Source organism: Schistocerca piceifrons, chromosome 8 (genome assembly GCF_021461385.2).
Source record: "Schistocerca piceifrons isolate TAMUIC-IGC-003096 chromosome 8, iqSchPice1.1, whole genome shotgun sequence".
In the NCBI taxonomy this organism is placed as follows: Eukaryota; Metazoa; Arthropoda; class Insecta; order Orthoptera; family Acrididae; genus Schistocerca; species Schistocerca piceifrons.
The window spans coordinates 374873187-374895946 of record NC_060145.1 but is presented as its reverse complement, the minus strand read 5'-3'; the positions used below and the strand labels follow the sequence as shown (position 1 = coordinate 374895946).

Genomic DNA, 22760 nt, shown 5'->3' with positions numbered 1-22760 from the left:
CTTTGAGAGATGAAATAGTGAAAGCAGCAGAGGATCAAGTAGGTAAAAAGATGAAGGCTAGTAGAAATCCATGGGTAACAGAAGAGATGTTGAATTTAATTGATGAAAGGAGAAAATATAAAAAGGCAGTAAATGAAGCAGGCGAAAAGGAATACAAATGTCTTAAAAATGAGATCGACAGGTAGTGCAAAATTGCTAAGCAGGGATGGCTTGAAGACAAATGTAAGGATGTAGAAGCATGTATCACTAGGGAGTAAGATAGATACTGCCTACAGGAAAATTTAAGGAGACCTTCGGAGAAAAGAGAACCACCTGTATGAATATCAAGAGCTCGGATGGAAAACGAGTCCTAAGCAAAGAAGGGAAAACAGAAAGGTGGAATGACTATTTAGAGGGTCTATATGTAGGTGATGTACTTGAGGGTGTAGATGAAGATGAAATGGGAGTTATGATACTGCGTGAAGAATTTGACAGAGCACTGAAAGACCTAAGTCGAAACAAGGTCCCGGGAGTAGACAACATTTTAGTAGAACTGGTGATAGCCTTGGGAGAGCCGTCCATGACAAAACTCTTCCATCTGGTGAGCAAGATGTATGAAACATGCGAAATACCCTCAGACTTCAAGAAGAACATAATAACGATCCTAAAGAAAGCAGGTGCTGACATATGTGAAAACTACCAAACTAATAGTTTAATAAGTCACAGGTGCAAAAGACTAACATGAATTCTTTACAGATGAATGGAAAAACTGGTAGAAGCTGACATTGGGAAAGATCAGTTTGGATTCTGTAGAAATGCTGGAACATGTGAGACAATACTGACCCTACGACTTGTTTTAGAAGATAGGTTAAGGAAAGGCAAACTCACGTTCCTAGAATTTGTAGACTTAGAGAAAGCTTTTGACAGTGTTGACTGAAATACTCCCTTTCAAACTCTGAAGATGGCAGAGGTAAAATACAGGGAGCGAAAGACTGTTTACAGCTTGTACAGAAACCAGATGGCAGTTATAAGAGGCAAGTGACATAAAATGGAAGCAGTGAATGAGAAAGGAGTGAGACAGGGCTGTAGCCTATCACTGATGTTATTTAATCTGTATACTGAGCAAGCAGTAAAGGAAACAAAAGAGAAATTTGAGTAGGAATTAAAATCGATGGAGAAGAAATAAAAACTTTGAGGTTTGCTGACGACATTGTAATTCTGTTAGAGACAGCAAAGGACACGGAAGAGCAACTGACTTGAATTAACAGTGTCTTGAAAGAAGGATATAAGATGTACATCAACAAAAGCAAAATGAGGGTAATGGAATGCACTCTAATTAAATCAGGTGATGCTGAGGGCATTAGATTAGGCAATGAGACACTTAAAGTAGTAAATGAGATTTCCTATTTGGAGAGCAAAATAGCTGATGATGGTCAAAGTAGAGAGGGTATAAAATATAGACTGGCTATGACAAGGAAAGCGTTCCTGAAGAAGAGAAATTTGTTAACATCGAGTATAGATTTAAGTGTCAGGAAATCGTTTCTGAAAGTATTTGTATGGAGTGTAGCCATGTATGCAAGTGAAACGTGGATGATAAACAGTGTAGACAAGAAGAGAATAGAAGCTTTTGAAATGTAGTGCTACAGAAAAATGATGGAGATTAGATGGGTAGATCATGTAACTAATGAGGAAGTATTGAATACAATTGGGGAGAAGAGGAATTTATGGCACAACTTTACTAGAAGAAGTGATTGGTTGGTAGAACACGTTCTGAGGCATCAAGGGATCACCAATTTAGTATTGCAGGGAAGTGTGGAGGATAAAAATCGTAGACGAAGACCAAGAGATGAATACACTAAGCAGATTCAGAAAGGTGTAGGTTGCAGTAGTTACTCAAACATGGAGAGGCTTGCACAGGATAGAGCAGAATGGAGAGCTTCATTAGACCAGTTTCTGGACTGAAGACCACAACAACACATGAGCACTTGCTCAACAAACACAGTGAAAATTCATATAAGTCAACTTTTGCAGAACATTTTGAAGTAGTGAAACACGCTTTTCCTCCTTTATACTTGCTTAAAGTGGAAATTTGTCTAGAGTTGACAAGAGCTACAAAATGAACTTTTTAGAAGAACTTGAAATATATAAACATTCCCACCCTATATGGAACTTCCTGGCAGATTAAAAGTCTGTGCCAGACCAAAACTCGAACTCGGGACATTTGCCTTTCATGGGCAATCACTCGATGGAACATTTTCCCCTGAAAGGCAGAGTTCAAGTCTTGGTCAGGCACACAGGTTTAATCTGTCGGAATGTGTCAAATCAGTGCACATTTGCTGTAGAGCAAAAATTTCATTCTGGAACCCTGCCTGAACTCAAAAGATTTGTTGAATGATCAACTTGTTTTAAAAAAATATTGCATATAATCTTTTACAAAATTTGAAAATTGGCTAATTCCTTTTATATATTGGAACCATGTGCCGTGTTGTTTCAAGTGTGTTATATGTAACTTCTTTATATATCTTGGTTATTTTCTATATTCTTTTATATATGTTCTTTGTTCCTAGCACAACAGCTTGACGTATGCATAGATGTGAATCAGTTACTGGAAACTGTCAATCTGCATGTACAATAATCACATACAATATGTACATTTCTGGACATATCATGGCATTATGCTTCCGTGAGAAAGATACTGACATCTGTTAAACTAATACTAAGTACATTTCTGTAATATGCTTTCTGTACTTCACATAAATGTATAGCTCAAATCCAAAGGTTTATAATATCCCTAATTTTGTAGGCTTCGGAAGACGACAAATTAATTTGTTGAAACTGCTAAAATATATTTACTTCTGACACAGGAATTTTGTTCAGAAATATGTAATACAGTTACTGAAAATCACAATGTTAAATAAAATAGTAAAGCTGTTGTCATATGTAGGAGCATAAAGCTAAGAATCCTGAAAACCGGCCAACATGTTTTCTTTAACAAACAGTGCCTTGTACAGAATCTTATTCCTAAATGTGTGTCCCCATTTATGAAAATTTAGAATACTTGTACTCGTTCTGTAGTTATGAAGGAATTTATGTCTTTCTTGATTAATAATGAGGTATGCAGACTATATCACAAGAAAGACTCTCTTAACTGTAAGGCTCATCTGTTACATTTAGAATTAAGTAAATTATTATGTGCCATACAATTTGACATCATTTCAAAATCCATTCATGAGTGGTTAATTGTAGAGCGAGAATTGATCATTCAGCGACACCACAAAAAAATCTTAGCCCTTTAATATGCTCAAAAAGCCTATTGGTTTAATAGAAACCAGTTTATAATCATCTTCACTTTTCTTTCTGCAAGAAGATTATTAACAACACCAACATAGCCTATGATACATCAGAATTTAACACTTTAAATAAAGGTCTTAAATATAACAATGAAACTTCTGTAGATCAGACTACTGTTACGGAATTAATTGTTGATGTGAAAATTGCTATGGATATTTCCAAACTCGACAGATGCAAACAAGCTAAAATATGTTCCAAAGTTAATGAGCTTATTACAAAAGAAACTAATAACAGCAGACATAGAAATAAAAAGAAAAATTTTCTCTTTTCACAGTGAAGCGCTTTAATAAGAAGCTCAAAGAACCAATGCTCTCATCATGAAATCAGATAAAGGCAATTCTTCTGTTATCTTGTATAAAAATGACTATGTAAATAAAACATTAGAATTCTTTTGTGATAACAACATCCATAACATTAGCAAGGGCCAACTGTCCCCTCTTTATACATCTTTGAGGTGGTTCTTTTCCTGTACAGCAGAGCTGATCTATTAAAAAAAAAAATTTTGAACACTCATATGACACAAGACCCAAAGAAAACTTTATGCTCACCTCTCATTGCTTAAAACTGCGCGCTCAGGCCCCTCAGTATATAGCCATGAAAATTCACAACACAATAAAAGGGTGTGACATAATGAATATGAAGATAAATATTTTAAAAAGAAAGTTACCTGATTTTCTAATTGAATGGTGCTACTACTCTGTGGAAGATTTCATGAAGGACAGAGTGATACTTTGAGCTGGATCCTTAAAATGGAATAAAAATTTATGATAGTTATAGTAGATGTAAATACTGTAAGTTTGTCAAATTTCAAGTTAGTAAATTCTCCACAAAGTATTATTTTAAGTGTGACAAAATTTTAAATAGGCAAATTGTAACTGACATGTATCCTGTACATCAGACATATGTTCTGAAATTGTGTACGTTATGAGATAAATAAAACAGGTTTTACATTTACTAACTTCACTAAAGAGCTTAAAAAGACCTTTGATGCCAGTAACTCCCTGTTTTTTTTCCCAAAGACCCTGCTAGATTATTAAGAGTGAATCCTGAGACTCCAACTTGACGTTCGCAAGTTAAGATTCATAAATATAAATGCCCTATTCATCCAGTCATTTATTAAATTGGCAGCCCTGGATATTTCCTTTCTAAGAAGTTACAAGTTCTTCTCAAGAAATACTATACATATACAGTATCATTCTATGTGAAAAACAGAAAACAGATTATTAACTCTCTTTAAAAAATGTCACTTTTTCTTCTAGCCATATACTCGTGTCTTTCGATATTACAAATCTCTGCACTAACATTCCTCTAGACAGAACAATCCATATTACTGAAGACAGTTTCACTAAGTATGAGATATTGAATTCAAATGAAATTAAAGAATTTATAATTTTTGAGAATCATCCTAAAGTACGGTTACTACAGTGTCAGTGGTCAGCTAAACTATGTGATCAGAAGTATCCGAACACCTGGCTGAAAACAACTTAGTCGGTAACACTGGAATTCAATATGGTGTTCGCCCTCCCTTAGCCATGACAGCTTCCACACTCTCAGGTCAGGACTCAGTGCATCAATGTAGTCCTGTTATGTGATAGTGCCACACAAAACAAGAAGCGGTGCAAGCCCCCTCCATGAAAAACATGACCACACTATAACACCACCGCCTCCGAATTTTACTGTTGGCACTACACACCCTGGCAGGTGACGTTCACCAGGCATTCGCCAACACCCACATCCTGCTACTGGATCACATTGTGTACCGTGATTCGTCACTCCACACAACATTTTTCCACTGTTCAATTGTCCAATGTTTACATTCCTTACATCAAGCGAGACATCATTTGGCATTTACTGCCGTGATGTGTGGCTTATGAACAGCCGCTCGACCATGGAATCCAAGTTTTCTCGCCTCCCACACAACTGTCATAGTACTTGCATTGGATCCTGATGCAGTTTCGAATTCCTGTGTGATGGTATGAATAGATGTTCGCCTATTACAAGTTACGACCCTCTTCAACTGTCAGCAGTCTCTGTCAGTCAACAGACGAGGTCGGCCTGTACGCTTTTTTCCTGTACTTGTCCCTTCATGTTTCCACTCTACTATCACATCGGGAGCAGTGGACCTAGGGATGTTTAGTAGTATGGAAATCTCGCGTATAGACGTATCACACAATTGACGGCCAATCACCTGACCACATTCCAAGTCCGTGAATTCTGTGGAGTGCCCCATTCTCCTTTCTCATGATGTCTAATGATGACTGAGATTGCTGATATGGAGTACGCTGCAGTAGGTGGCAGCACAAAGCACCTAACATGAAAAACGTTTGTTTTCTGGGGGTGTCCGGATACTTTTGATCACATAGTGTATATCAAAAAGATGAAGGCCTTGCTATGAGGAATTGCCCTGCTGGATTTGTATCTGACATCTTCATTAATAATGTTGAAATACTTACATTAATTCCTACCCCACATTAGCCAATAACATTTCTTTCTACAGATGAAATGTTGATGATACTATCATTGTTTTAAAAATTGTGGAGGATGTCAAATAACTTTGTGAGTCACTGAACTGCTTCCCTCCTAAAATAAAAATTTACATGTGAGATACATAATCAACATAATGAACTGAGTTTTCTGGACCTGAAACATGTGTTTACTAGATGGTAAAATTAACTTTGGTAGTCACAGGAAACTCACCACTAACAGATAACCTCATTCATAGAATGAGATTTTCCCTCTGCAGCAGAGTGTGCACTGATATGAAACCTCCTGGCAGATTAAAACTGTGTGCTGGACTGAGATTCAAACTCAGGACCTGATTTCGAATCTCAGTCCAGCACACACTTTTAATCTGCCAGGAAGTTTCAACCTCATTCATGCCTCTTCTCATCACCCAATTAAGCAAAAATTGGCATTCTTTCGTACTATGATTGACTGTATTATTGAGGTGCCCCTAACCCCTTTTGGTATTGGTACAGAACTTAATAACTTAAAAGTATATAGCAGTCAGAAACAGATATCAAGCAAATCTTGTACAAAAACTTTATAATGATAAAACCAACAAGAATAAAAATTCCAGTATACTCAGTGAAGTTGGTCTTACTGTGTAAGAAACGCATAACGATTCCATTTCTAGATGACATTTCCTGTTGTATAGCTAATTTGTGTCAAAAAATACATCACTGTGTCCTTTACCACTAATAATGCTACCAAGTTCCTCTTCATGTATAATGAGAAATCTCTAACTGAAAAATTTCTCAGATCTGCAGAGTATAAAATACAATGTAATTTTCATTGCTCCCAGACTTCCTCCATCCTTCCAGACTTTCATTCGTTTTCTTCCTAGTCCCACCTTTTGTTTTTATACCCTGCATTTTGTGTTGTCTCTCTAAAAAGATTGTAGCTATTTAGTAAGTAGAAGATCTGCTGGGTTAGTCTGTTGTTATCCATCCTATATGTGTGTCCATAAAACTCTAGTCTTATTGTCCTCATTACATCAGTTAGATTTTCCATTTACAAATAGAGCTATTTGTTTGATCATTATTTGAATTTAGTATTACTATTACTTCTAGGATTTTCCTTGCAATTCTTCTTTCAACTTGTTTCAGTTTTTCAAGATCCCCAAATCTTGTTAGTTTAACTATTTCTGCTGCTTACATTGTTTCAGGCCTTACCCCTGTTTGACAGTGTCTTAGTTTTGTGTTCCAGGACAAAGTTCTTTTGTTATAAATGTTTTTGTCATCTAGAATGCCCTTTCTGTTTTTTTCAAATATATTTAGTCCTATTTTGTCTTATTTTTTCTGTAGCTCTGTGATTTGTTCTTTGGCTCTATCCAGTGTGTCAGTAATTAATGCCATGTGATCTGCAAAAGCTAGGCAATCTATGGTGAAAGTAGGGGTCATAAACCATCTCCCTGTCTTACTCCTGATTTTTATTTCAAAAGGTTTTAACAGTTCCCCATAAAATTTACTTTTGACGTTGTGTTTGTTAAAGTTTCTTTAATTATTATTGTTGAGTCTGATTTTCTTTTCAGTGTTTATTAGTGCATTTCTATCAGTTGAGTCATCTGAATTTCTAAATCTACAAAAGTTATCGGATATTTCAAATTGCTGATTTTCCATGTCTCTATGACCGATTCTTTTGATTTTGTATTTCCCCTGCACAAGACCTTCCTTTTCTAAATCCTGCTTGATAATCTCATAATTGCAGGTTGAGTATTCCTTCAGCCCTCTTTAAAATTGCCATGGACAGGATCTTATCCATTGAGGTGCCAAGAAAACTGGTATAGGCATACATATTCAAATACAGAGATTTTTGTTACCGTATTTACTCGAATCTAAGCCGCACTCGAATCTAATCCGCACCTGAAAAATGAGGCTCGAAATCAAGGGAAAAAATTTTTCCGAATCTAAGTAGCACCTGAAGTTTGGGACTCAAAATTCAAGCGGAGAGAAAAGTTTTAGGTCACACCTCCAAATCGAAACAAAGTTGGTCCATAGTAATATGAGACAAAATTTAGGTCGAATAAATGACGATACAGCTGCAGTAGTTTGGTTCGAGTCGTAAGCTTAGCAGTTAAGCTTTACCAGGTAGTCATTGCTATGCGTCAGGTGCTCTGTCCGTATTTATAAGGGTACCCTTCCTTTTTCACGTGCTTCGTCTGGTTTGAATTGATTGCTTATTTTTCTTTGATCTGATAAGTGCCATTCCCTTTGTTATAGGTGTTTACGTCACTCTAAGCTGAAAATGCATTACTGTACTGGGTCAAGCACTGTTCGTCGCATTCTCATAATGAGTGTTTACGGCCTGTCGCCGCTCGCGGCATGGGTTGCTTTTGTGCACGCTACCGCCGCTTACAGTTTTTAAAAAAAGAAGAGAGAGGAATCGTCTCATTAGCGAAACAATGGCAAGAGACTGCTATTTGTTGTTACTTACACTGCTGCTTTCTTTGATAATGATCAACCAGAACCAAATAATAGGCTGCATATGATGGAAGATGTTCTGAACGAGAGTTTAGCGAAAACTTTTCTCTATTTGAAAATCTTTGCAGACGCCTCTTTAGTACATTATATTCTGGACAGAAATTAGTCATCTTAGATTTAAAAATCTAGTCGATTGCCGTGCTTCAATTCTGACTGTATCACTATTAGGCATAAGAATAATACGAATATAAACATGACGTGATATGTATATTCTTCCGCGTTTGCTGTTGTCTCACTCTAGTTTTGTAGTTTATTGGGCAGACAGGATTTAAGTGAGATAGCAGCAAACACAAAAGAATACATGGCAAAATGTTTATATTCTTATTATTCTTATGGTGAAGAGAGTACTGCGTGTGATTCACAATTCATAAAGTTCCTATTAGCAACCATCTCTTCTCACAGGTAGGAAAAAATTCAGAACATAGAGTTGGCCATATTGACAAACATCCCAAACAGTCTTGCCAGTCGGATTTTCATAGTACATTGAAATGCTGCTACATTCGAAGATTAACAATACGGAATTTGTATTTACTTAATTGGATAATGTATGAAAATGAAGTGGTCAAAACTCGGGGTGGAGAAAAAAGCTCGTCTTCCACCCTTTTTTTTTTTTTTTAATTTCTTTACTGACGCAGAGGTTTTGGCGCCAGTATTTATCTTTGTGCCTGCAAAGCATGCCTGTGTAGCGCTACGTTTATTCAATGGCAGAAGTTAGTTGTGGCGGCACCTACCAACATTTTTCAGAACTTCCGCTTACTTTGCACTCGATTCTAAGCCGCAGGCGGTTTTTTGGATTACAAAATACGGTAGATCGGTTACTGCTGCGGTAATGGCAAGTTGTCAAGTTTTAAGTGAGTTTGAATGAACGATGGGACACAGCATCTCCTAAGTTGCAGTGAAGTGGGGATTTTCCTGTATGACCATCTCACGAGTGTACTGTTAATATCAGGAATCAGGTAAAACATCAAATCTCTGACATCGCTGCAGCCAGAAGAAGATCCTGCAAGAACAGGACCAACGATGACTGAAGAGAATTGTTCAACATGACACATGTGCAGCCCTTCCACAAATTACTGCAGGTTTCAATGCTGGGCCATCAATAAGTGCAGTGTGCAAACAATCATCGATGTAGGTTTTCAGAGCCGAAGGCCCATTCTTGTACCCTTGATGGCTTCATGACACAAAACTCTACGCCTTTCCTGGGCCTGTCAACACTGACGTTGGACTGTTAATGACCGGAAACATGTAGTCTGGTTGGACGAGTCTTGTTTCAAACTGTATCGAGTAGATGTGTGTGTATGGGTATGGAGACAACCTCATGAATCCATGGACTCTGCATGTCAGCAGGGGGCTAGTCAAGCTAGTGGAGGCTCTGTAATGGTGTAGGCTCTGTAATGGTGTGTGGTGTGTGCAGTTGGAGTGATACAGGGCACCTGATACTTCTAACTATGACTCTTGACAGGTGACCTGCATGTATGCGTCTTGTCGTACCACCTGCATCCATTCACATCCATTGTGCATTCTGCCGGACTTGGGCAATTCCAGCAGGACAATACGACACTCCACATGTCCAGAATTGCTACAGAGTGGCTCCAGGAACACACTTTGAGTGTAAACACTTCCGCTGGCCACCAAACTCCCCAGACATGAACATTATTGAGCATATCTGGGATGCCTTGCATGGTGCTTGCAGAAGAAATATCCACCCCCTCATTCTCTTGCATATTTATGGACCGCCCTGCAGGAGTCATGGTGTCAGTTCCCTCTGGCACTACTTCAGACATTAGTCGAGTCTATGCCACATTGTGTTGCAGCACTTCTGCGTGTTCGCGGAGGGTCTACATGATATTAGGCAGGTGTACCAGTTACATTGGCTCTTCCTTATTTGTCACTGGCAAGAGATAATTCCCTCTGTAATTGTTAGGATCAATTTTCTTTCCTTTTTTATGTAGTGGATGTATTAATGCCAATATTTTCTCCTCCTCCCCCCTCTCTCTGTCCATCTCCTCTTCTCTCCTCTCTGACCTTGAGCCTTATTTATTGTTATTGCCAATAAGTACTAGATTGGGAATTGAAATCACTTCTTCATATGGATAGGATTATAAACTTCCAGACAGTTCAGATTCTGTAGTAGTATTCTAATCATCAGTTGATAAATCACATATAGAACTTCCTCTTTTCTGTAAAACTGACTGTGTGGAAGAAAACAGAAAATCATATTGTTGTGTACACAATTTTTGTTTAAAACTACAAATAAGGAGAAAGAATAAATTTACAAGAAACAATTTGTCTAATGGTTTATATGCCCTGCTATAGTAGTTAAAACTGGCTACGAGAAAGAACATGAAACCACACCTTGTCACAGCACAGCTCAGCACAGAATTTTCTTTTTCACAATCAGTTTTAACAGCAAGCTTGGACATTGTTGTTTGAAAAAAATATGTAGCCTATGGCAGTCCAAATGTTTATTAGCATATTGTGTAAAAATTTGAAGTAAATCGGTCAATAATTTTGAAGAATTTTACCAACAATGTTTCCCCTTTGTATGAGATATTTATATAAATTTAAAAGATATACAGCCTGTGTCCATCTGAATGTTGATTAGAGTTGTGTAAAAATCTGAAGTGAACTGTTCGATAACTTTTTGAGATATTTGGAAACAACATTAAATGACGTTTTATCTTTATATATTAACAACGACTTGTCTTTATATAGTAGTATAGATGACATTGCTCAAATTACAGTAAAGAAATGAATAAAGAAACCAAATGAACAAAACTGTGAAAAGTCAGATGCACAAAACTATTTTTTTAATTTTGCTTTACATTTACAGCGGAGGTATGCCGTGCATTCCTGAACAGGCCGTGGTTTACAGAGACAGGAAGTCCTGAGACAGGAGCAGCATGTGGGCGTGGCTTACGCATCCTCCTCAGTAGCTACATTTCATGTTCCTCAGATAAACTTCAGTTCCTCAGAGATACCCTGTCAGAAGTAAGAGAAGAAATTGAGCAGCATACTAACAATGGAAATAACAACTGGAGCCTACGAGTTTTTCCCACTGTTAATAAGTAGGTACACTTCAGAAAAAAATTGTTGAGAGTTACAATTGTTATTGTCAAATATATGTTAGCATTATAGATGAACCCCATGCAGTAAGGGTGAGCCCTCAACCCTTCATTACAGTTAAATTTCGTAAGAAAACTGGCAGAATTTTGTCAGAGCCATAAATAATTAGCTAATATGATTGTCTTGTGTGGTGAGGATAATCATGGATGGAATACAAACAGTGGTGTGAGTAAAGGCAGCCACTCTCCAACAAAGGATGCATTGAGCAGTAGATACACAAGTAAATGAGAAATTGCACGTTATAGCTTCAGCTTTCAAACTTGGGGTCCTTTCTTTCAGAACATACAGGTATGCCACACAGATGATCAGTACATCTCTTGTAGTGCTTCTAGTCGAGTGTCAGTGTTTAGAGATTGTATCTCTACACAATATCTGTGTGTGCTGAAAATGGACTCAAGTTCAGGAGCTGGGAATAAATGTTAAGCTTCTTTTTCATGTACCTACTCAAAATATGAACCACGCAACCCTGAAGATCACAAAAGCAGATGAATGCAGTAACTATTGCACACTATTTCCAACTCATGGATCAAAATGGCTGACAAGAATAATATACAAAAGAATGGAAAAGGAAATTGAGATTCTGTTAGATAATGATCTGTTTGGCTTTAATAAAGTATAAGATGGCAGCGAGACAGTTCTGGCATTGCACTCAATAATAGAGGCAAGACTTAAGAAAAGTCACAGCACTTTCATAGGGTTCTGTGGTCTTGGAAAAATGTTTGACAGTATCAAATTGTGCAAGATATTTGATATCCCCAGAACAATAGGCATCAGCTATATCATAAGGTAGGAAACAAATACTTCTCATATGAGATTTTCCATTAATCATTTATATCATAAGGTAGGTCATTTACAGTGTTGACAGGAACTGAGAGGGAACGATAACAAAGCACTTGTATTAAAAATGGTGTAAGGCAGTGAGACTTCATCCTCTACTGTTCAACCTATACTTCAAAGAAACAATTATGGAAATGAAAAGGAATTACATAATAGTGTGTGGAATATCTCTACAGTTCAAATTGCTCACCCCCTTTTCTTTGAGCAGAAGGGTTTAACCTTTTGAAGGCCAGCCACTTTAGGAGGCCTCCGGGCTGAGAAAACCTGCCCAAAATCCTATTATTGAAAGCGGTTCTGACAAATGTAATTAATGTATCTTAAACAATACCAGAGAATGAAAGTTGCTACTCACCATATAGTGGAGATGCTGAGTCGCGATAAGCACAACAAAAAGATTCACACAATTATAGGTTTCGGCCATTAAGGCCTTTGTCAGCAGTAGACACACACACACACACACACACACACACACACACACTCACGCATACTCACGCAAACGCAACTTGCACATGCGTCTGCAGTCCATCTTGAAGAGTAATATGTAGATGAAAGTGAACCAAGGTTCAGATTTATTTTGCATATTTGCTTTATTTCTTTGGTAGATTAAAAATTTTAAAATAATAAAGAAAGAAACTATACTTATCATGCTGTAAGGTGAGTTATTGAGCAATTTCGTCCTCTTGAGCTTCCAAAGTTTCTTGCTCCCTCAACAAACATGACATATTTGTAGCAGAATTACTGCAAACTGCAAAACCTGACAAGCACACACACACACACACACACACACACACACACACACACACAGAATTTCTGCTCAGCCATTTGTGGCAGCAGCTGTTACGTTAACTAATGTTTCTTTTGAAAAAATTTTAGAAATTGACAACAGGAGGCAGAGCCTCTCAAGGGCCCCATAGCAAGATGTTCGTACATTGTTCTCATACTAAATGAGTCTAGTTTTCAAATGATGGTTGGCTCATGCATTGAGAAAACTGCAGCCCAAGCTGTACTTGGGCACGGTCTTTTGCAAACAGTGGTGTGGCCTGAGTTATGCTCAGGGTAGGCCAACAAACTGTTGCATCTTTCAGTCTGAAGGTTATTTACCCAACATTATGACCACCTGCTTAACAGCATGTTGGTCTGCTTTCGGAACACAGTACAGCAGCAGATATGTGTGGTAGGGATTCGGTACATCCTTGGTTGCTTTCCAAGATAAGTAACACCAGATATGTATGCACAGATTGCCCAGTTCCCATAAAATACAATCCTTGTGGGCACAGAGCTGGCACCCAGTAGTGTTCCATACGTGTCGTGGTGCCCGTGATTACTACCATAGGTCTCATGGGTGTCCAGGTGAACGTACCCCGTAGCAAAATACCACCATGAGCTGCCTGTGTCCATGGTATGGTGCTTCTTTTGAGCAACTCTTCTCCTTTTGAGCAATCTTTTCCTGTATGATGGCACATCTGGACAAGAAATGTGATGCATATGATGAGGCAGCATTTCCATTGATCAATTGTCCAACCTTTATGATCTGATGCTGACTGCAATCGTAATGGACGTCACTGGGTCAACATGGAAACACATGGTGGTTATCTGCTGTGGAACCCCAAAGTGCATTGACCAGTGTTCTCCAAAACACTTTTGCCTGAACCAGCATTGTAGTTTGTCATCGGATCTGCCATATATAATTGCCTAATCCTGCTTTACTGAGGAGGCAAGCCTCTGATCTCTGCGTCTTGTGATGTGGTGTGGACATCTGACACCTTGTTGTCTGCTCATGGTTTTCCCAGCCTTCATCCACTTTCTACAACTCACAACATAGCATATGAACAGCCAATCACCTTTACCATATCTGAGATGCTTGTTCTCTGTTACCGGCTCATAATTAGCTGTGCATTTTCAAAAACACTTATGTAACTGAATTTTCCTGCTTGCAGCCTGTATCGTTGCTAAAATGATTCTTATGCCAATTCATTGTTGTCTCGTGACATTGACACCTGATCTCAAATAGCAAATTAGGGAGATGATAGTTGCAGTATGTGTGTTTGTTAGCTGTTACGGAGGTGTAGTCTAAAAGATAACCAGTTCTCCACCTTTTTATATGCCTGTCTGCTGCTTAACACCATATCAGTTTCATGAATATCAGTTTATTCTCATTCACATTTCACGTTTTCTTAAACATGCATTTATAACCAGTTACAAATTAGATGTGTTGATACTTAACTTATGTACTATGTTGACACAATGCTCAAACAATTAATTGTTTACTTATAAAAAATCTTAGTTCACAGAATAAATCTTTCAGTTTGCAGGGGAGTGTGCACTGTTTTGAAACTTCCAAGCAGATCAAAACTGTATGCTGGACTGTTGCTTGAGCCTGGAAACTGGCCTTTTGCCAGCAGTGCTCTTACAGGCTGAGCAATCCAGGTGCAGCTCATAATCCATCCTTACAGCTTCATTTCTGATATTACGTCTCTCCTGTTTTTTCAGACTTCACAGAAGTTCTCCTGCATACTTTGTGGCACTAGCTCTCTTGGAAGAAAGGAGTTGCAGAGAAATGGCATAGCCACAGCCTAAGTCATTGTTCACAAAACGAATGTTTGACTCTGCTGTTCCTCTCTTCCAGGAGTGCTAGAGCCACAAGGTATGTAGTAGAATTTGTGTGAAGTTAGGAAAGTAGGAGAGAGATACTAGCAATAGCAAAGATGTGAGGTTGGGTCATGAGTAGTGACTCGGTTCTTCAGCTGATAGAATTGCTCTCATACGACAATGTTCTGGGGTCAAGTTGTGGTCCAACACACAGTTTTAACCTCCTAAGAAGTTTCGATATAAGTTCAGTTTCATATTATATTCATTGACATTATTATTCAAGTAGTAAAATAGGTTATTATTATTATCATTATTATTATTATTATTATTATTATTATTATTATTATTCTTTTCCAGATCAAACTTCAGTGTTCTCTTTGTTCAGCTATTCAAATGCCTGCTGGAGGGAGCTGAAGATGCTTTTAATAGTATGTCCAGCAGTGAAAAGCAGTTCAAAGTTTGGAGGCTTATAGTTGACTTCTTGCCAGAATTTGAGGCCATTGTTAAAATTCATAGTGGAGGAACTTTGAGTGCTGTAATTAGGGTAATTTATTCCAATCTAAGTTCATTATTTAGGTTATACTAATAATAATTATGGTATTGTAGAGTCAAATTGTATTATGATTTTGCAACTTACAAGTAATTTCGCTGCAGATGTCTCAGCAACTGCTAAAACTGTTTCTTAACAGTGGTATCAGACTGATGGATGCTTTTCTCAGAGACAAACGAGAGGAAGTCATATTGCTGCTGAAAGATTTGCAAAAATATAATCGGTTTTTGCATAATCTCTGTTTCTATACAAAGGTAAGCATAGTAAATAATTGCAAAGCATGCAAAATTTGGAGAAACAGTGTTTTTCAGATTGGTAATTGATGTATATCGCATTCAAAAATTGTTATAATAGGATTAAACAGCAAACATTTTTTCAGTGGCTGTAAACAGAAGTCACATTGAAGTAAATAAAACTAACCTGTGAATGCTGAGAGATAAATTTTAGTACTCATTGCACAGAGCAAATAATTTGAATTATATCTAGTTTACATCCACAGAAGCAAGCAGTAACAAATTGAGGCATTTAATTTCCTCAGTTTTAAGTATTCTTTGTGTTGTGATCTTTAGTGTTAAGCATACCATTTGTGTAAGCCAGATAATAAGTGTGACTATAAGGAAATTAATATTGCACATGTTCCTTTTTTTCCCCCCAATGCAGAACATGATAAATGTTTATTGATTTGCCTTCGTTAGCTGCAATGATATTGCAGATTCAAACCAAAGTGTGAGGCGATCTCTGCCTCTGTCACCACATAGTCCCATCTGGCGTTTGCGAGGGGAACAGGGGAAGAGGGCCTCAGGTAGTGATATCAAAAGTACCCTCCGCCACACACAGTCAGATGGCTTGCGGAGTATGATGTGGATGTGGAAGTCCATTTTTGGCCAACGTACTGACTAACATGTTGCTTGATCTCAATAAGAACATTATTAAATCTTTAATATTAAGCCCCCACATGTAAAATGCCCACCCACTTCTCTTGTTTCCCTTCTTAATATCTGAACATTTAGACTGAGTCTCTGCATGTCCTTGATGTAACTTCAAGCATTCTCTTTCTCTTCAGCTAAGTCTTCCTTATTGACTGTAATGTAACATTTTTAGCTCCCATGCCCTTCTTCAACAATTTTAAAGAATTTGTATTCTTAACACTACAAAAAACCAGACAAAATTATCACTGCAGTTTCAAGTTATTTGATATCCATTGAGCATGGCAGCACATTCTCGTGTTATTTCTGTGATTTGATACTGATGGAAAGAACGCGAAGTAGAATCTTGTGCTCTCATTCGGTTAAGGATCTCATTTAGTTAAGGAGAAGTGCCAATCCACATTGCTAGGCTTTATAATTATAGATTCGTGCTATACTCCTTTCTCTTTATCTGTCCACACAAGAGGCATCACCTCAATTATTCAATTTGTTAGTATATGTAATTTTCAAATGGAATAATTCTGATTATCTTTCCTGACATTTCAGACTACACATATATTGTGAAATCAACCCTTTCCTAAAACCAAGTCAAACATATTGGTGGGGTTAACTTGATGTTAATAATTTACATGCATAACTACTTTCTATGAGGCAAGCAACCTCACCTAATCCAATTCTTCAACAGAGGCCGGGATTCCATAGGCAGATGCACTAAGCGCATAAGAATCTCATTGGGGGAATTTATAATAGAATTTTGAGTTCAGCACATAGTTCATTTGCATATCGCCTCACAGTAGCAGACAGAACTTGGAGGTCACTTCCCATGGCTAAAGCTTCAGTTTAATTTTAGAAGTAAGTCTATTACATCTTTAAATCATTTCTACCTTACAGTCATTGTAAAACAAATTAGATACAGTCTGTTCTTGACAGCATCTCATCATTTCCTCCTTTTCTTGTGGTGTAAATATGGAAGAAGTAAGAGACAGGTAGAGGCGAGTGCTATTGTGAGGCAAAGACAGGAGGAGGAAAGATGATAGGAATACAGTGGCAGTGAGAGCTCACCCAAGTGTAGGCAGGTGTAGTTGCATGTTACCACTTATTAAACATGTGGAGGAGAGTACATAGGCCTGTAAACTTAACAGAAGCAAGGGGCACAGAGAAGTATGAAGCTGTTGAAGGGGAAAAGGCATTAGAACAAATAGAGCAGAGCTTGTGGATATATAATATAAAACATGGTTACCATATAAACCTGAATAACCTTCACTGTTGAATAATCCTTGCACCCTAATTGTAAGGTAGGGGGAAAAAATGAACCATTGGCTGTAATTTGTGTTTTATTTACAAGAAAAACATGATTCTGACATAATGATTTTATTCATCATTCCTTTATTGTCTTCAGTAGCGGAAGAGTCACTGTTGTCATCAACCTCTCCCCTCTGGGTGTTGTCTTCTGTTCCATCCAGCAAATTTGTGATATCACATTTTTGAAGGATTATCCCACCAGTGGTAACAGACAGAAATCCCATGCACATTCTAGTGACTGCAGGATAGATGTTAGGCCTCCATGGATAATGACCAAGTCAGTTTTCCCTTTTTGTAACTTGTATCTCACTTCCTCAGCTGTATGCTCAGGGAAGGTGTCCAGGATCAACATGTTACATAAATTTAGTAATGCACCAGGATGATGTTGCCAAACATGCATCACCCAGTCAACTACAACCATCCTCTTTTTTGGATTCACTCTGACCAATATGACTTTAAGTGATATTTTTGGAATAGTTTTTCATTCACCTGCAGCTACATGCAACATCACTGTTCACCTTTGCTTCTCATTCCTCCCAGTTCATATCATGATTCTGAATTTCCCTTTTTTGTTCATTCTCAAAATAGACTGGCATTTGATCTGTATTACCAATTTGTGATAATATACAGGAATATTTGTGGCGCAAATTTATCACATAGCGATGAAAATTCACCTGGGAGTCACTGAGCGATGGTAGTTTTCCTCTGGAAACCTAATCCATATCAATTGAAATATCATGATAGCCAGCCCCAACTAGCATTGAAACTGGTGATTCCTAGTTCTTGGCTAAAGCCAGTGCTTTGAGTTCACACAATTCACTAGTCACTGCATATCCATATTGTTGCTTCTCATCTAGGTAATCACAGAGCCTGTATTTGTAGGTCCAGATGCTTCACTTTTTGACCACGAAATACTGGGCAATTACAGTTTGTTTCTTGAAGCCTCATTTTGTTTTTTCACTAGTCGCAAATACAATCCTCATTCACATAGTACTTTCTTCCCTCTGTGTGGTTTCCAACATTTTCTGCTTCTTCAATAATTTGAAGTTACTTTAACTGTGTACAAGAGATAGTCATAAGAATGTAGTCATGATTAACAAGTTAACACGTGTTTAATATTCACTTCTAACGTGCTACTGACGCGTTAGACCGAGGCTGCAACAATGCTTTAGTATAATGGATGGAGCAGTACCAATCTTATCACAATTAATCAGCACACCTCAGTTTTTCATCCTTAAAGTGGATGGTGACCTGCCACCTAATTTGTCATATATAAACAAAAAAAAACTTGGTTTTCTTGTGTGGTTTCAGATAATAATTAAGACAAACTTTTTCATGCAGAAAACACATAGCAGATGTTTGCTTTTGCATATGGCGTGGAATACTATGTGGAGGCATAAATTCTGGGAGAGCTTCATAAATCAGGGAGAGCTTGATAAGTCAGGCTTCCACATGTGACAGCTCCAGTTTTCTTTTGGCCATATAAAGTGGGATTTTACCTCCTTTTTAATGCAAATAATGATAGAGGCTTCAATGTATCAATCGAAATTGGTTGTTCTAATATTAAAACACAGCTGTATAAACAAATATCATCAAGGAAATTCTCTTGATAAAACTATAAAATTTAAGGAGACAGGATGGCAGACAAATTCTTCCCTCCAGGAGACAAAATTGCAATATTGTCTATATACACATATTAAAACTAACATAGTTTTCAGAATGATTATCCCTTCCCTGGGGAGGAAAGGGGGGTATATTGGGGAAAGCTAGGAAGGAGAGGCACAAGTCATTCGGACCAAAGGATGAACCTACTTGTTGTGAGGTCCTCAAGAATTCACATATGCTTATATCAGTCCAACATAATATTTTGCTATTTCTAACCTATGCAGTATTGTGCACATACAACAACAAACAGTTTCCATGTTTAATCATGCTGAGTATCATATGTAAAGAATTCACCAGCTCAGGCTCAAGTGTTCTATTAAGAATACATTTTTTATGGCTCCTTTGTATGTGTTGCTTTATTCTTTTCACACCCATTAGTAAAGTGACAGTTTTTTTTTTCTCCAGGAACAAAAGAATGTAGCTGTAACAAAATTTGTACCACGCTTGAGGCTAACATTGGAACAGCTGAGAGTGCAGGTGAAAAGTGTTCTAGCTGCCAATGGTTGCATTGGGGCTTTCACAGCAGGCAACCTCCGCAATCGAAATTTGCAAGGAGAAGTTATCTCGTCACAGGTAATCACTGAACATTTCTTTTTATTTCTACAGTTTTCATCTCCTATTTAAAATTTGCTCTTTCGTTCAATCTGATTTTAAACTCACTGTCCTATGTTTTGTTTCACACACTATTTCCCATTTTTACATAGAAAACTACTGTTAATAACTGTGTCATATCCTCCAAAAATAAAAGATTGATGGCCAAAGTCCAAAGAAACTAAAAAAACATGGATATAACCAGTTAAAATGTTACAAGTAAATATTTTAGCAGCATTTTTCTACCATTGTTTCATACACACAGAAACTAACTGCTGCCAATTGCTTCCTCTTCAGTGTGCAAGTTATTCACAGAATTAATTGTACAAATAGTGGTCACACTTTTCAGACAATATTACAGAAGTCTTAAGGAAACAAGCAGAGGTTTTTAAATGAGTATTTCATTTCATCAGAAGTGGTTCCTTATCCAAATGGAGTGTGTGTGTAGAAAAGGAGGACCTGGGGTGGGGGGTTACACCAGCATACTGGAAAAACTGTGTGATTTAAACTACTAATGAACTAGATGAAGAAGTATATCAAGAATGAAGAAAGTTCTTTTCCTCTCTAAATATTGTAAATTTCTTGTGACAGGAATTCATGAGCATTAGCTGGCTACTCACTTATCTCAGAAATCTTCTCTTCTATTTCACTGCTGCTGCAAAAGAATCAATTTTTATGGAAGTTTGAGAATCATATGCTCCTTAGTGAAGATTTCTTTTATTCTATATGCAGATGCATTCTGTTTACTAATTCTCTATGCAATTTAGAGTAAATTGTTGTGGTTTCTTTTACTGGAAATGAACTTTCCTACCACTGGTACAGTATTAGAAACTCCTGGGTGGAATACAAACATTGGCACATCATAAAAATAATCAGCTCCTCAGAGTTATATTAAGACACACACTAGATTACCAGTGATAATGTCTCCTCCTTCACCAGAGAATGCACTAAGGAAGTGTTACCTTCATTTTCATGGTCACAGACTCTTCACTGTGTGCTTCCTCGAGGCATCTCATGCCTTGCTGAGTTGGTAGCTAGCTTGCCTTTTGATTAAGTTTACCCAAAGCTTGCATTCAGTTACCTCTTTTATAATACTTTCTCAGAACCTGGCAGTCTGTGCCAAAATTTTTGTGCCATCATACTTCATAGTGTGCTTGTATTCCAGACAGTATTTGTTGTTGTTGTTGTTACAGCTTTAAGAGTGTAACTGAGCACCATGTGGTTTGTGGATTCCAATGAAGAATATGATATATGAGAAAGGTGAAATGCCGTCAGACTTTGAGAAGAATGTAATAATTTTTATTCCAAATAAGGCAGATGTTGCTACGTGTGAATATTACTGAACCATAAGTTTAATAAGGGCTGGTTGCAAAATACTGACTCGAACTACGTACAAAAGAAGTAAAAACTGGTAGAAGCTCAGAGAAGATCAGTTTGGGTTCTGGAGTGATTTAGGAGCACATGAGGCCGTACTAACCCTGCAACTAAGAAGACAGGTTAAAGAAAGGCAAACCTAGACATATAGCATTTAAGAATGTGACATACTAATTCTGTCAGGGACGGCAAAGGACTTGGAAGAGCAGTCGAATGAAATTGAGAGGGTCTCGAAAAGAGGCTGTAAGATGACATCAAGAAAAGTGAAACAAGAGTAATGGAGTGTAGTCAATTTAAATCAAGTGAAGCTGAGGGAATTAGACTAGAGAATGAGCCACCAAAAGTAGTAGACAAGTTTTAATATTTGACTGAAGTAGAGACGATATAAAAGGAAAATTGGTTAGACCACAAAAAGCATTTCTGGAAAGAGGAATTTGTTGACAGTTAATTAAAGTGTAAGAGTTAGGAAGTATTTTTCTGAATGTATTTGCCTGGAGTGTAGCCTTGTATGGAAGTGAAATGTGAACAACAAGCAGTTCAGACAAGAAGGGAACAGAAGATTTTGGAATGTGGAGTTGCAGAAGAATGCTGAAGATTTCATGAGTAGATCAAGTAACTACTGAGGAGGAACTGAATTGAGTTGGAGAGAAAAAGAGTTTTATGGCACATCTTGACAAAAAGGAGGGATCAGTTGATAAGATACATCCAGAGGCAGTAAGGAACTGTTAATTGGGTAATGGAAGGCAGTCTGGGGGTTAAAAATTACAGATGGAGACCAAAGGTTAAATACAGAGATCAGATTAAAATTGATGTAGGTTGCAGTAGTTATTTTCAGATGAAAAGGCTTGTGCAGGATAGAGCAGTGTAAAGAGGTGCATCAAATCAGTTCTCAGATTGAAGACCACAACAACAATGGAAGAGTGCTTGTGTTGTTGCAAATAAAGAATCTTCTTAGGATTATTGGGGAGGGGGGTGTCTGCTGGCAAGTCTGTGTTAATTTATCTTGTTACGATTATGTGCTTGTGGTTGATAATGAAGTGAATGCGGTTCCCACTGTAAGGATGTCAGTGCAATGATTTTTGAGGTTTTATGGACCACACTAATTAAGTACTTTGGTATCTGTAGACTTTTTTCAATGACAACTGATTCTACTCATCTTTCTTCATTAGCATTCAACATGCTTAAGACTTTGTGTTTGAGGTTGGATAATATACAAGGTATTAGAAAATGCATCAGTTGTTTTGAGCAGTAGTAGAATGTGCCAAAACAAGGAAAAAAGTCCAGTACACATGGGCTCTAAATTGCGTAGCTTAAGAGCTATGAGCAGTTTTTCATCTTCAGTACTCTGAAACACCTCTCTTCAACTGTAAGCTCTTTGCTTTTCATATTTTTGGAGGAGGTAGTATGGATCAAAACAAAAAAGAAGTTTTGTAAATGTAGGTTCTAAAATGTATATTTAAAGACCTATGAACATTTGTTCAATAGAAG

The 22760-nt window shown here is 37.5% G+C and overlaps 1 protein-coding gene across 3 annotated transcripts in view; it reads left to right on the top strand.

Moving 5' to 3' along the window:
• The window catches only part of LOC124711891 (Fanconi anemia group D2 protein), a 206393-nt gene that overhangs the window by 174181 nt on the left and 9452 nt on the right, over nt 1–22760 (top strand). For all 3 annotated transcript variants that reach the window (XM_047242137.1, XM_047242136.1, XM_047242138.1), the window contains exons 21-24: nt 11146–11380; nt 15222–15408; nt 15519–15668; nt 19713–19880. In XM_047242137.1, the coding sequence (XP_047098093.1) occupies nt 11146–11380; nt 15222–15408; nt 15519–15668; nt 19713–19880 (740 nt within the window). The remainder of the gene's footprint in view (nt 1–11145; nt 11381–15221; nt 15409–15518; nt 15669–19712; nt 19881–22760) is intronic.